The sequence below is a fragment of the Lynx rufus genome, unplaced genomic scaffold (assembly GCF_022079265.1).
Source record: "Lynx rufus isolate CCGP_SWC_20201006 ecotype Redwood Valley unplaced genomic scaffold, mLynRuf1.p SCAF_9, whole genome shotgun sequence".
In the NCBI taxonomy this organism is placed as follows: Eukaryota; Metazoa; Chordata; class Mammalia; order Carnivora; family Felidae; genus Lynx; species Lynx rufus.
Genome location: NW_025814897.1, coordinates 1,885,348 through 1,901,322, shown reverse-complemented (window position 1 = coordinate 1,901,322; position 15,975 = coordinate 1,885,348). Strand labels below are relative to the sequence as shown.

The 15,975-nt window shown below is 39.7% G+C and overlaps 1 protein-coding gene across 1 annotated transcript in view; it reads right to left on the bottom strand.

The window, feature by feature from the left end:
* Positions 1-15,975, bottom strand: part of DYNC2H1 (dynein cytoplasmic 2 heavy chain 1) — a 348,687-nt gene that overhangs the window by 67,676 nt on the left and 265,036 nt on the right. The window contains exon 84 of the mRNA XM_047072515.1: positions 13,649-13,858. Coding sequence (XP_046928471.1) covers positions 13,649-13,858 — 210 coding nt within the window. The remainder of the gene's footprint in view (positions 1-13,648; positions 13,859-15,975) is intronic.

The window sequence follows — 15,975 nt, the reverse complement described above, 5'->3', positions numbered from 1 at the left end:
TTACAATACCTCTGTTAGCTTTTGCAATCAGGCCATGCTGGTCTCAGAAAGTGTAGTGAAATATTCCTGCCTCTTCTATTTTCTGAAAGTGTTTACACAGAGTTGGTATTATTTCTTAAGTATTTATTACATTTCAGCAGTAAACTCTAAGAGTTATGGGAACTTTAATAAAATTCAACTTCTTTAATAGGGAGTAGAGGCTATCTGTCTCTCCTTGAGTGAGCTTTGGTAGCGTGTATCTTTCAAGAAATTCATAAAATTCATCTCAGTTGTTGAATTTATCAGCATAAAGTTGTTTAAGATATTCTATTATCCTTTGAATGTCTGTAGAAATGTAGTGATGTCCCTATCTTATTCCTGATACTGGTAACTTCTGACTTCCTTATTTCCTCGTCTTTCTTTTGGACTAATTAAGTAAAGCATATGTTTCCATCTTATGTCCTATATAGACTCATCATGCATACCTCTGTGATATTTGTATTTTTTGCATTGGGATTTATAGTATACATCTTTTTTTTTAATTTGCATCCAAGTTAGTTAGCATATAATGCAATAATGATTTTGGGAGTAGAATCCAGTGATTCATCCCCTACATATAACACCCAGTGCTCATCCCAACAAGTGTCCTCCTTAATGCCCCTTGCCCATTTAGCCCATCCCCCCCACCCTCAACACCTCCAGCAACCCTCAGTTTGTTCTCTATATTTAGTAGTCTCTTATGTTTTGTCCCCCTTCTTGTTTTTATATTATTTTTGCTTCCCTTCCCTTACGTTCATCTGTTTTGTTTTTTACATTCCACATGAGTGAAGTCCTTTGATACTTGTCTTTCTCTGACTAATTGCACTTAGAATACCCTCTAGTTCCATCCACATTGTTGCACATGGCAAGATTTAATTCTTTTTGATTGCCGAGTAATACTCCATTGTATATATATACCACATCTTCTTTATCCATTCATCTGTTGATGGACATTTGGGCTCTTTCCATATTTTGGCTATTGTCAATAGTGCTGCTATAAACACTGGGGTGCATGTGTCCCTTTGAAACAACATACCTGTATTCCTTGGATAAATACCTAGCAGTACAATTGCTGGGTCATAGGGTAGTTCTATTTTCAATTTTTTAAGGAACTTCCATACTGTTCTCCAGAGTGGTTGCATCAGTTTGCATTCACGCCAGCAGGGCAAAAGGGTTCCTCTTTCTCCACATCTTCACCAACATCTGTCATTGCCTAAGTTGTTAATGTTAGCCATCGTGACAGGTATGAGGGGGCTATCTCATTGTGATTTTAATTTGTATTTCCCTGATGATGAGTGATGTTGAGCATTTTTTTCATACGTCTGTGGGAGGCCGGACCCCAGTGCCAGGCTGAGACCGGGTCGAGCAACAGCTCCCTGTTGACTCAGCCAACCCGGTGGTTCCCCCTCCCATTCCCCCACTTGCAAGGGCATACGAAAGCCTTGTCAAGGCTGAGAAAGTTAATTCCTGAAGCCTGTGGTCTGTGGGTGTTGGCAGTAATGTTCCCCCCCCCCCCTTTTCTACCCCGGGTCAAATAGAAACAAACATGGGAACTGTGTTTTGCTAGCAATCTATCAACAAGGTCTTGCTGTGACCCGTTTAGAAAGTTCACAAGGTACACAGAACTAAATGTTTTGGCTGGCAGTGATCATGTGAAACCTGTTTATTCTTAGAATGACCTGATCCATAAGAGTCTTATAAAAGATTGTGTACAGCAACAATAAAGCCGTCACTTGGGCCATCAGCCCAGGGGACCCTCCTGTTCCCAAACTGACTTCTCTTCTCTTTTTCTTACATTCCCCTGCCCTCAGGACTCTGAGCTCGGTGTTTGTTGCGCCGGTCGCAACATACATCGGGTTGGCCATCTGGATGTCTTCTTTGGAGAAGTGTCTTCATGCCTTCTGCCCATTGCTTCACTGGATTATTTGCTTTGGGGAGTGTTGAGTTTGATAAGTTCTTTATAGATTTTGGATACTAACCCTTTATCTGATAAGTCATTTGCAAATATCTTCTCCCATTCCATAGGTTGCTTTTAGTTTTGCTGATTGTTTTCTTCGCTGTGCAGAAATTTTTATCTTTATGAAGTCCCAGTAGTTCATTTTTGCTTTCGTTTCCCTTGCCTCCAGAGATGTGTTGAGTAAGAAGGTGCTGCATCCAGTGTCAAAGAGGTTTTTGCCTGCTTTCTCCACTAGGATTTTGATGGCTTCCTTACATTTAGGTCATTCACCCATTTTGAGTTTATTTTTGTGTATGGTGTAAGAAAGTGGTCCAGGTTCAATATTCTGCATGTTGCTGTCCAGTTTTCTCAACCCCATTTGCTGGAGAGATTGTCTTTTTTCCATTGGATATTCCTTCCTGCTTTGTCAAAGATAAGTTAGCCATATGTTTGTGGGTGCACTTCTGGGTTGTGTATTCTGTTCCATTGACCTAAGTGTCTGTTTTTGTGCCAGTACCATACTGTCTTGATGATTACAGCTTTGTAATACAGCTTGAAGTCCTGGATTGTGATGCCTCCTGCTTTGGTGTTCTTTTTCAGGATTGCTTTGGCTATTTGGGGTCTTTTCTGGTTCCAGAAAAATTTTAGCATTGTTTGTTCTAGCTGTGTGAAGAATGCTGGTGTCATTTTGGTAGGGGTTGCATTGAATATGTATATTGCTTTGGGTAGTATCAACATTTTAACAGTATTTGTTCTACCAATTCATGACCTTGGAATGTCTTCCAATTTTTTGTGTGTCTTCTTCAATTTCTTTCATAAGCTTTCTACAGTTTTCAGTGTATAGACTTTTAACCTCTTTGGTTAGGTTTATTCCTAGGTATTTTATGGGTTTTGGTGCAATTGTAAATGGGATCAATTCCTTGATTTCTCTTTCTGCTGCTTCACTGTTGTTGTATAGAAATACAACCGATTTCTGTGCACTGATTTCACAACCTGCAATTGTGCTGAATTCATGGATCAGTTCTAGCAGTGTTTTGGTAGAATCTTTTGGGTTTTCCACATAGAGTATCATGTCATCTGCAAAGGATGAAAGTTTGACTTCCTCCTTGACCATCTGGATGCCTTTTATTTCTTTGTGTTGTCTGACTGTTGAGGCTAGGACTTCCAATAGTGGCAAGTGTAACAGTGGCAAGTGTAACATCCCTGTTGTGTTCCTGACCTTAAGGGAAAAGCTCTTAGTTCTTCCCCACCGAGGATGATATTAGCTGTGGGTCTTTTGTATATGACTTTTATAATCTTGAGGTATGATCCTCTATCCCCACTTTCTTAAGGGTTTTTAATCAAGAAGGGATGCTATATTTTGTCATGTGCTTTCTCTGTATCTACTGAGAGGATCTCTTTTCTTTTACTGATGTGATGAATCCATTGATTTGTGAATATTGAACCAGCCCTTCATTGCAGGTATAAGTCCCACTTGATCGTGGTGAATAATTCTTTTAATGTATTGTTGGATCTGGTTGGCTAGTGTCTTGTTGAGAATTTTTGCGTCCATGTTCATCAGGGAAATTGGTCTATAGTTCTCGTTTTTAGTGGGGTCTATGTCTGGTTTTGGAATCAATGTAATACTGGCCTCATAGAATGTCTTTGGCAGTTTCCCTTCCATTTCTAGGTTTTGGAACAGCTTCAAAAAGTAGGTGTTAACACTTCTTTAAATGTTTGGTAGAATTCCCCCTGGAAAGCTGTCAGGCCCTGGACTCTTGTTTTTGAGAGAATTTTGACTACTAATTCAATTTCTTTACTGGTTATGGCTCTATTCAAATTTTCTATTTCTTCTTGTTTCACTTTTGGTGATTTATGTTTCTACTAATTTGTCCACTTCTTCCAGGTTGCCTAATTTATTGGCATATAATTGGTCATAATATCTCTTATTATTGTTTGTATTTCTGAAGTGTTGGTTGTGATCTCTCCTCTTTCATTCCTGATTTTATTTATTTTCCTTTTTCTTTTTATCAAACTGGCTAGAAGTTTATCAATTTTGTTAATTCTTTCAAAGAACCAGCTCCGGGTTACATTGATCTGTTCAGTTTTATATTTTATTTTATTTTATTTTATTTTATTTTATTTTATTTTATTTTATTTTGGGGGCAGCAGTATTGATTTCTGTTCTAATCTTTATTATTTCCTATTTCTTCTGCCAGTTTGGGGTTTTATTTGCTGCTCTTTTCTAGCTCTGTAGGGGTAAGGTTAGGTTGTGTATCTGGGACCTTTCTTCCTTCTTTAGGAAGGCCTGGATTGCTATATACTTTCCTCTTCTGATCACCTTTGCTGCACATCAGAGGTTTTGGGCTGTGGTGTTATCATTTTCATTGGCTTCCATGTACTTGTTAATTTTCTCTTTAACTTCTTGGTTAACTCATTCATTCTTTAATAGAATGTTCCTTAATCTTCAAGTATTTGTTGTTTTTCCATTTTTTTTTCTTGTAGTTGATCTCAAGTTTCACAGTGTTGTGGTCTGAAAATATGCACGGTATGATCTCAATTTGTACTTTTGTACTTGTTGGGGGCTGATTTGTATCCCAGTATGCAATCTCCTCTGGAGAATGTTCCACATGCACTTGAGAAGAATGTATTCCGCTGCCTCAGGATGAAATGTTCTGAATATATCTTTTAAGTCCATCTGGTTCAATGCGTCATTCAAAGACACTGTTTCATTGTTGATTTTCTGCTTAGATGATCTGTTCACTGCTGTAAGTGGGGAGTCGAAGTCCACTACTATTATTGTCAGTGAGTTTATGTTTGTAATTGTTTTATATATTTGGGTACTTCCACGTTGGGGGCATAAATGTTTACAATGGTTAGACTCTCTTGGTGTATAGACCCCTTAATTATGATATAATGCTCTTCTTCATCTCTTGTTACAGTCTTTATTTTAAAATATAGATTGTCTGATAGGAGTATGGCAACTCCAGCTTTCCTTTGGCAACCATTAATATGATAGATGGTTCTCCATCCCTTTATTTTCAATCTTAAGGTGTCTTTAGGTCTAAAGTGGGTCTCTTGTAAACAGCATATAGAGATCTTGTTTTCTTATCCATCTATTACCCTATGTCTTTTGATTGGAGCGTTTAGTCCATTGACATTTAGAGTGAATACTGAAAGATATGAATTTATTGCCATTGTGTTGCCTGTAGAGTTGGAGTTTCTGGTGGTGTTCTCTGGTGCTTTCTAGTCTTTGCTGCTTTTGGTCTTTTTTGTTTTGTTTCATCTTTTCTCCCCCTCAGAGACTCCCCTTTGAAATTTCTTGCAGGGCTAGCTGAGTGGTCACAAACTCCTTTAGTTTTTGTTTGTCTGGGAAACTCTTTATCTCTCCTTCTATTTTGAAGACAGCCTTGCTGAATAAAGAATTCTTGGCCACATATTTTTTCCAATTCAGCATGTTGAATATATCCTGCCACTCTTTCTGGTCTGCCATGTTTCTGTGGATAGGTCTGCTGTGAATCGGATCTGTCTTCCCTTATAGGTTAAGGACTTTTTTTTTTTTTGCTGCTTTCATGATTCTTTGTATATTTTGTAAATGTGACTACGATATGCCTTGTTGATGGCCCGTTTTTGTTGAATCTAATGGAAGTCTGTGCTTCCTGGATTTTGATGTCTGTGTCTTTCCCCAGGTTAGGAAAGCTTTCCACTATGAGTTGCTCACATAACCCTTCTACCCCTTTTTCTCTCTCTTCATCTTCTGGGACTCCTATGACTCAGATGTTATTCCTTTTTAATTAGTCACTTTGTTCTCTAACTCTTCTATCATGCTCCTTTGCCTTAGTTTCCCTCTTTTTTCCTGCTTCATTATTCTCCGTAAGTTTGTCCTCTACACTGCTAATTCGCTACTCTGCTTCATCCATCCTTGCCACTGTGGCATACATTTGAGATTGCAGCTCAGTTACAACATTTTTTATTTCGCCCTGACTAGACTACTTATTTTATCTCCACAGAAAGGGATTCTATGCTTTTTTCAACCCCAGTTAGTATTCTAGTATTTTTATGATTCTAAATGCGGGTTCAGACATCTTGTTGATATCTGTGTTAAGTCCCTGGCTATTTCTTCCTGTTCTTTCTTTTGTGGTGAATTCCTTCTTTTTGCCATTTTGGAGGAAAAAAAAGAATTAATAAAAAAATAAAATTAAAAGAATTCAAAACAATTCAAAAAAACCAAATAAAGGAAGCTAGATCTTACATGTATTTTCGTCTGGTTGTTGAAAGAAGCTTGAAAGAATAGAGAAAAAAGGGATAGAAAATAAAAAAGACAAACCATTAAAAATTAATAGAAAGGTATACAATAAAATAGAATAAAATGAAATAAAGTAAAATAGAATAAACAATTCACAAAAAAATAAAAATATGGAGTATATAGTAAAAGAAATTTTAAAACTTTTTCATAAAAACAGAAAATGAAAATAATTTTTTCTCTTTTTGCACCCAAGAATAAGAAAAAAAAAGGACTCGATGGACCAGCGCATAGAATGAAATTACATTGTTTCCCCTAGAAATCTAACTATGAAGCACTTTATAGTCTGTGCACTAAGCAGGCAGAGGGACTTGTAGTGGTCTTGTAGAGCATGTTCTTGGAGGGCACAGTTGGGTAAGTGCTTGGTGTGATAGCTCCATTCTCTACTAAGTGGTACGGCTTAGGTTACTGGGGTGGATCAGTGTGGTGCGCATGTGCGTGTGCAGGAGAGGTGAAAATGGCATCACCCAGCTTCCCAGTCTCTAACACCAGAATTCTGTGCTCTTACCAAGCAGTCATCAGGCATGCCTCCTTTGTCTCTGGTTTCCATCCACTCCCCGCTTCTACACTGTCCATGTCCATGCTGTCAGCCTGCCAGGCAGAACCTCTCTCCCAAATTTTATGTCAGATGGGGCTGTGCTTCCAAACCCCTCACTTCTGAGAGCCCTGCAGTTTGGACCTGCTCTAACCTTCTGGGGGAGGGTCTCCCCAAGCAATGTTTGGTTGCTGGCTGCCTCCAGAATGCTCATGCAACCGTGCCACCGCAGAGGTCCAGAGACTGCCACCAGGTGCCAGCCTGCCCTAGAAAAAGTACGCACAACTGTGTAGCAGTAGTGGTTCAGGGACTGTGACAAATCACAACACACAAATGGCACCAGGCTTCACTTTACCCTAATGTCCTTGTTCCAACACCACCAAACGTGGCTATTCTCCAGGGTCCATTGGGACCTATGCCCATGGAGAGACCACATAGCCTCTACCAAATGCCCTTCAAGCAGGTGAACCATTTCTCCCCATGTGCCCCGAGGACCTCGCTGCCTGTTAATGGGGATTCACCTTTCCTCGCCACCAAAGCTCCACCAGCTATCGAGCTCCGGAGTTTCCAACTCTGTGCTCCCCCGTTTCTAGAGTCCTAATAGTGCCGAAACCCTCTCCTTTCTCCCTTTCTTGTTCAATCCCTTGTGGATGTTTCCACTCTTTCTCTTTCTCTCCAGCTGCTCTTGGGGGGGCATGCTTTTCCTGCACTCCCCCCATCTCTGTCCTTTCTCTGCAATAGCTCCCTACCCTCCATGGCTTCTCTCTCCCCCAGTTCACCTCTTCAGGCCTCATATCTGCTGAGTTCTGTGGCTCAAGTTATGCAGATTGTTCTGTTAATCCTCAGATCAATTTTCTAGGTGTGCAGGATGGTTTGGTGCTGATCTAGCTGCATTTCAAGGAGAGAAGCAGAGAACTTTCACCTGCTCCACCATCTTGGCCCCTCCCTAGTACACACTTTTAACTTACTATGGTCTACCTTCAAATAACAATAAATATTAAGGGATGCTAATAAAACTTCAAATAATATTAATGAAACTTCACATATAGCATGAAAGTCTTATAACATTGTACTTCCATTTCCACTGCTAAATTAAGAAAAAAGGACAAAGAGAAGAATAAACTCTAAAGTTAAAATCTCTTCTAAAAAGAAAAAGTATAGGTTCTCTTATCATGCACAAAAATGGTATTAAGTTAGGTATACTAAAAGAGAATTCCAAGATACTGGAGATTCTGGGTCTTCACAGGCCCCTGTGCTCTTATGTACATCAGTAGGAACTGATTTCCATTTGTATGTGTATCTAACAGAATTCTAGTTATAAGTGAAGCGAGAGATGAGGAGATGGGGCAATTCCATGCCAGCATTTGATAAGCCTTTGGAGAGGAGTACGCGGAGTTCAATGCTCACAAAGCAGGTGAGTGTCTCTTAGAACAAAGACCACCGTGTAGCTGTGTGATATAAGTAATGAGTAAGTGGCGGACAGGGTGGGAAGAACACAGATGTATGAAACAGCATGGGGATTGCAGTGTGGGCTCTGACACTTTATAGGATAGCATCCCCTTTCTGCTTTAGTTTTCTAAGTAGAAGGGGGATGATGAGAGCAGAAGATGAGCAAAGGGCTACAAAAGTGCTCTGAACTGGTAAAGTTTATGTAAAACGTGTGCTACTACTTTAATAGAAAAACGCCAATCATTCACTATTAATGATTATCATTCGGTTAAACATTTGATGACTTTTTAAAGCACTATTTGCATGAAGGTAGGTAAACTTTAGAAGAGGGAGTAATGATGGGAGTGGTCATCGACACTGGTGGGTGGGGCAGGGAAGCCTGAAGGTGACCACGGCTCCCACCTGTCTTCACAGAGTTCTGACCACAGATGGCGTGGGCACGCAGCAGAACCACGTCAATGTCTGACAACACACAGAGTCAGGGTAACACAGAGTGTGATCACCACAGTCAGGGTTGGGGCCCAGGTGCTGTGGGTGCACCTGGTCTGGAGGACCCACTGTGAGACCCCTGCTGTCAAGGAGACCAGGGCAGGGACAGGAGTAAAGGACACACTGTCCAGCAGAGGAGATCTTAACTCTTAGACGCCCTGAGCCTCGGCAGTGCAGCTCTGTATGTAGAGATGCCCATCTGAACAGAGGGCACTGTTCAGCCAGAAGGACGAAATGATTTTGTATAGTATCTTTTCAATTCTTAGCTTTTAAATTGTAATTTAAAGCCTATGTCCTAATATGAAAAGAAGAGTAACAATATTTTACAGTATTGTTGTCTTTAACAAACATTGTAAGTATTGTGACTTTTCACAAAAGAAGTTTTAGTAAATTATCAGAATCTGTCAAACAAATAAAAGTCATAATTCTCTTAAGTCTTACTCCAATCATGTCAGACACAGTAAAGAAAATGTCAAGTACTGAACTATTTCCTAAATTACATTAAATCATATCACTTAATACAGAACTTGTCACATTCAAATGTAATAAAACATTTACTTTTTATCTTGAAAGAAATGGGATAGTACTGGACCCACAATTTTTGGTAAAACTCATTGGGAAGTAAATGTCAGAAACTATTTTATGGATCTTGTCTTGGTGAAGGTCAGCCTGGTCTCAGCGGAGTCTCATCAGACACCCGGACACATCTCGAGACACTCTCTGGGGTATAATATAAATGTGCTTTGCAAAACATACTTTCATCCTCGGAAAGAAGTTTAATCAATTTGTTTTCAATATCACTGTTTTTGAAATACTTTTTGGCAAATTACAAAAAGTATTTCAAAAACAGTGATATTTTAGAGGCTGTATATCTCAATTCCAAGTGTAACACACAAACTTTCATTTAATACATTAATGAAGATTGTCTACACCCTAAACTCACCGTAATGAAGAAGTCATCCGGCCCTGGTGCTGTGCCAAGCGTGCAAACACTGAGTAGAGTTCAGTGAGCCAAAGAAGAGAAAGACTTGCTATCAAGAATGAAAAATCTATGACCTCGCGAAAAACACCATCCCTTGGCCTACTCATGGGAAATGTTCACATAATAAAGCCCATTGAATTTTTTATCTTTCATATGGTCTTAATGTAAGCCACATTATTATACAATTATAAAAAATATTTCTTCATTTTTTCAAGTGTTTATGCCCAAATTCACCCAGATGGTTTACAGGCCAGGTATGCCGATTAACACCACATACGACCCGCTCGATTACCCCACTCCAGGCCCTAACCACCTCTTGGTAGGGTGACTACACAATAACGTATGTGGCATCCCTACTTCTGTTAACTCGTTTTGCAGTGTTACCAGTCAGCTACTCTAAAAGCAGCTTTTTACATAAAAAAGTTCTCTTAAAGTAACAGTAACAAAAACAACTAAAATTTAGAGGATGCTTGCTCTAAGGTGCCAAGCACTTTACCTATGAGTCAATTTAATTTCCATACCAATCCCTTAGACTAGGTACCATTATTATCCTTATTTGACAAGTAAGAAAACTAAGTTTAGGGGCACCTGGGAGGCTCAGTGGGTTAAGCACCTGACTCTTGATTTCGGCTCAGGTCATGGTCTCATGGTTTGAGGGATGGAGCCCCCCGTGATGCGGAGCCTGCTTGGGATTCTCCGTCTCCCTCTCTCTCTGCTTCTGCCCTGCTGGCATGCGCGCACACGCCGTCTCTCCCTCTCTCTCAAAAGAATGAAATCATGCCATTTATAACAACGTGGATGGAACTGGAAAGTATTATGCTAAGTGAAAGAAGTCAGTCAGAGAAAGACAGATAACATGTTTTTACTCATATGTGGAATTTGAGAAACTTAACAGAAGACAACGGGGGAAGGGAAGGGGAAAAAATGGTGTCAAATAGAGGGCGAGGCAAACCATAAGAGACTCTTAAAGACAGAGAACAAACAGGGTTGCAGGGGGGTGGGGTGGGTTGGGGGATGGGCTAGATGGGGGATGGGCACTGAGGAGGGGACTTGTTGGGATGAGCACTGGGTGCTGTATGTAAGTGATGAACCATGGGAAATCTACTCTCAAAACAAAGAGCTCACTATAAACTCTGTAGGTTAGCTAACTAGACAATAAATTATATTAGAAAACCATAATAAACTTAAAAAAAAAAGTTTAGAGAGGTTTACGTGACTTGCCCAGTCACACAGCTCCTAAGTGGCAGACAGACCTATTCCACAGGCCACATTCTTAGCCATTCTGTGTCATTATTTCTACATAAAAATACTCTTATTGCCTACAGATTTTAATCCCAACACCTTTTCTTCGGCTTTTTAAAAGCCTGAAGATCTGACCTAAGCTTAATTTTCTACACTCCATTGTACACGAGTCCCCCTGAACTCTGTTCTCTACTGTACAAGCGGTGTTCTGCCATCAGTGTTACTCTCCTCCTACACCTAATTCCACTGTAATTAAATGTAATACCATACATCTTGCCCTTAGGCAGCATGTAGTTGGATTTTAAAGAAATACACTCTCATGAAGATTAAAGTGTTGACAAATTTACATCTTTTACATTTATATGGAAGGGAGACCTGCCTGGGTTCATCTTGACTGTACAACTTCTGGTATAATAGTTAAGCCACTTAATACCTCTGTGTCTCTGGTTAGGTCACTTAACACATTCTGCCTCAGGACCCTCACACTAGAATAATGTTAACAGTAGCACCACCTTGTATTGTTAATGTGGTGACTAATGAGCTAATTAACGGAAAGCTCTTCAAAGCTCTTAGAATCCTGTGTTTCCTTGAAATGGTAAGAAGCTTTCATGATAGGTGATGTATCTACTTTAAATTAAAAATCAATTAGATACAACTTCTAGTGTAACATACTACGGTATTTTGATTATGATTGATTCAAGTAGTTGTAGCAACGCCATCTTCTATGTTCAAATAGACCAGACTTTAAGTTGAGCATCAGGGTTTTCCCTATGTTAAGGGTAAACAGTGTCAGGGTGTGGGGGGAGAATCAGACTCTTTTCTAAGTTCCTATAGAACCCAGGGACATCTTCTCCAGATGCCAAGTTCTGCAGGGTTTATGTTCTCCAAGTCACTAAAATAAACCTATGGCAGATACTCCAATCATTTTGTTTCTCCCCACGGATCTGTAATACATGGATTTTACTGACATGTGTACATGTCTGTACGTACACACATACATACATGTCACACACATGCTAATTATTCAGCAAGAGACATGATTTCTCTTTCTTCTGCTAAAAGTACCTTGATTTTTCCACCAGATAACCATCCCTCCCTTACTTGCAGTATACACATTAACAGATGAAGCTGAATCTATCTCCAGCTGCTGGGACGGGCATTCAGGCGAAGCCCTAGCCAATGAGAGCTTTGCCAATCCTGCCCAGAGAACAACCAAGGGACTACACAAGCCAATCATTTTGGATTACAGCTAATCCCAAGATTTTTGCTTGAGTTACCGGGAAAAAGGTTTCTTTTCTGTTGGACTTGGAGCTCAGAGGATAATAAGACTCAGACTGCCAGGATACCACCATGTACAGAGAACCTGCCCCAAAGTGAAATCAACACACATACATGCATATATATACATACACACACACACATACATAGACACACGCATACATATATACACATCCACTCATACGTACACACATACGTATATACACACAGACATATAAATGTACACATGCATACATATATACACATCCATCCATACACACATACATATATACGCATATACATACACATGCATACACACATACATACACACACACACATGCATACATAATACACACATACATACACATATACACACATACATATATACACATATACATGCACACGCATGCATACACACATATATACACATCACATCCATCCATACATGCACACACACATATACATACACATGCATACATGCACACATACATATATATGTACGCATGCATACATATACACACATCATATATACACACACACATATATACACATCCATCTATATGTACACACATACATATATGCATATACATACATACATATATACACATCCACCCATACGTAGACACGTACATATATACATACACATACATATATACACACATACACACCCATCCATACTTACACACATACATATATACACACACATGCACACATACATATATACACACATGCATATATATACATCCATCCATACGTATACACATACATATATACACACATACATATATACACACATATGCATACACAGCTACATGTATACACACATATGCATACATACACATACGTATATACACACACATATACGTATATACACACATACATACACGTATATACACACATACATACACATCTATCCATATGTACACGCACATGTACATATATACACACCCACCCATCCATACACACATACATATATATATATATATATATACATACATATATATACACACACATACATATACACATACACACATATATACACATACATACATACATATACACACATACACATTCATATATACACATCCATACACACACACACATATACAAACATACACACCTATATGCATATATACACATACATACATATATACACAAACACATGCACACATATACATGTGTGTATGTCTATGTACTCACATACAACGTGCCTAGACAGGTAGATAAACAACACAAGCTAAGATCCTAGTGACAATTTGAAGCCCCTGCCTCAAGGTGACGTCATGTTGGCCCCCCTGGGATCCTCCACTTGTATCAGCCAATGAATTCCTACCTGGCTTAAGCTAGTTTGACTTGGATTTTCTATTACTATTAACTGTAAGACTTGACAAATGTATACATAATGGAACAGTCACTTTTTATAAGGAAATAAAAACACATGTCCTTAATTGGGCTTACCTTTTGGTTTAGTAAAGCGCTGGCCAGTTTCTGTACTTCTGAACTCAGTAAGGTGGTCCCTCTGATGACTTTGCTGAGAGCGGCAAGAGACTGGTGGACGGTCTGCACTAAGCGAATGGCATTGAACTGTTCCAGGACGATGAAGGACAGTACTGGAGACCCTTGTCGATCGTTAGGAGGACACACCTTCTGATGAATCAGGTTGGAGTTCTAAAAGAACAGTATGCTATGTCATCCTTCTGGAAACGTGGCATAAACTACTGACACCACAACACTTCACAAGGTACTAAGATCCTCTGTGGTCCCACTCGGTTTTGAAACCCTGGTGTCTTAAGGTGGCCGCATGTGTTACATGTGGAACCACACAGGAAAGGGGTAGGCAGGGGTCTGGGGGAGCCACACGGAGCAGCAGTGGTCCGCAAAGGAGCAAGAATGGGGATCGATGGCCCCTCTGAGCCAATGCAGAGAGCACAGTACAGCTACACTATGAATACACAGAGAAGACATCACGCTTTCAAACAAATGTGAATGGATATTTAATTCAAATACATATGAGCTAAAATCACCATGAATAAATTACAACATCCAAACAGCATAATTTGTGGTGAAACTACTGAGGGATTACAGTTGTATCTTTAGTCAGCTGATTATTTTAGGGAAACCCTTTTTCTAATGACTAAATACATTTGAGTAAATTGTGTTCCTTTGAAGAATGGCTTTGACATTTTAAAGTTCATCTTGTCATTAAAAACCTAAGTGTATTCAGAGAAAATCATTATGTGATTATGGAGCTGCTGGGGGAAATGGTTATGGATACTTTAAATCTTAACTATGAAGCAAGGATTATCTTTTAGACAAGGAAACCTACCTTAACTGGGCACAAAATAGGTGCAAATCCAGGATTTTGTATTTTGACTGAAATAATTTTCTAACTAGGATACTATATTAGACTTAAGTAAAATGACACACGAAGTAGTATTTTGTTTTTAACAGAGATTTTAGAAGATGGTTCTCTCTCAGAGTATTTTTGTCACCCATGGAAATTCTAGCATTGACTAGGCCAAAGGTTAGCAATTTTTCCCACGAAGGTCCAGAGAGCAAACACACCAGGCTTTGTGGGTCCTAAGTTCTCTGTCATAATTACTCAAGTATGCTGTTGTGGTGTCAAAGTGGCCACAGACAGCACAGAAATGAAAAGACAAGGCAGGGTTTCAATAAAACTATTTCCAGAAAATGAGGGCAGGTGTGTCCCTTGGGCGGTACATTGCCAGGCTCTGGGGGACATTATCACTGACTCATGCATTGGTCTATGTGACATCAAGGTCCTGTGAGATATGTGACTCGATGACACTGGTAAGACAGCGTTACCCGCGGTGTATACAACAATGACCAACAAGTGCACAGAGGCGGTGGTTTTTCCTGGTCACATGGCCATGTCTTTGTCCAACATACTTTTTCTAGGATAAGGAAGATATTAAAAGACTCAACATACAATCATTTTAAAGAGCCAAAAAACAAACTAGAAACAGACACAACAGATAGGTAGTTGTACAAAGGTTACAGAAAAGGGGGTAATATCTTCATTTCCATGCAGTAGTAAGTTCACTTTCATCCTCTGGTAATTCTTCATTCTTCTCCAGATAATTATTTCCTAAAATCTTTCTGGGGGCAGAAACCACCTTTCCTGAGTCTTAATCCCTATGATTAAGCCCAAACCAAGAGTTTACTCAACTCAAAGACAGAAATGAGTGTGTGACTTAGGGTTTCAGTTAACAGAGTGCTTCATTCTCGCGATCATGGAGAGGCTCGGGGAGAGCACACGGCTAACGAGAGACACTCCAGAGCCACGCAGATCCCACTGGGCCTCCGGATAAGAGACAATGGTTTCTTTCCAGCAGCCGGAAACTAAGAGACCCCAAGGTACAGAAGAGGTGCAATGGTTCTGGACAACAGGGGGACGGCTCCTTCTGTCTCTCTCTCTCTCACACACACACACACGTAACACATATATAAACATGTTCCTAATCAGACACATGTAGGTAACACGTACATGGAATCTATATACAAACCCATTCCTAATCAGACACACGTATGTACTGCATACATGTAATGCATATAAGTATAAATGCATTCTTAATGAGAAAGGTCAAAAGTTTGAAATTCCTGCAAGAAACTAGGTCTCTCCAGAAGTGGATTTCTGACAAGATTGTGGAAGGGAAAGGGGAGGAAGGGAACAAAAAAGGAAATAAAATAGGACTAAGTTCTAAGAGGAAGTTCAAGGGCAGAAAGATCCAACAGCCCATTACCAGGTCAGATGGCTGCTCTGT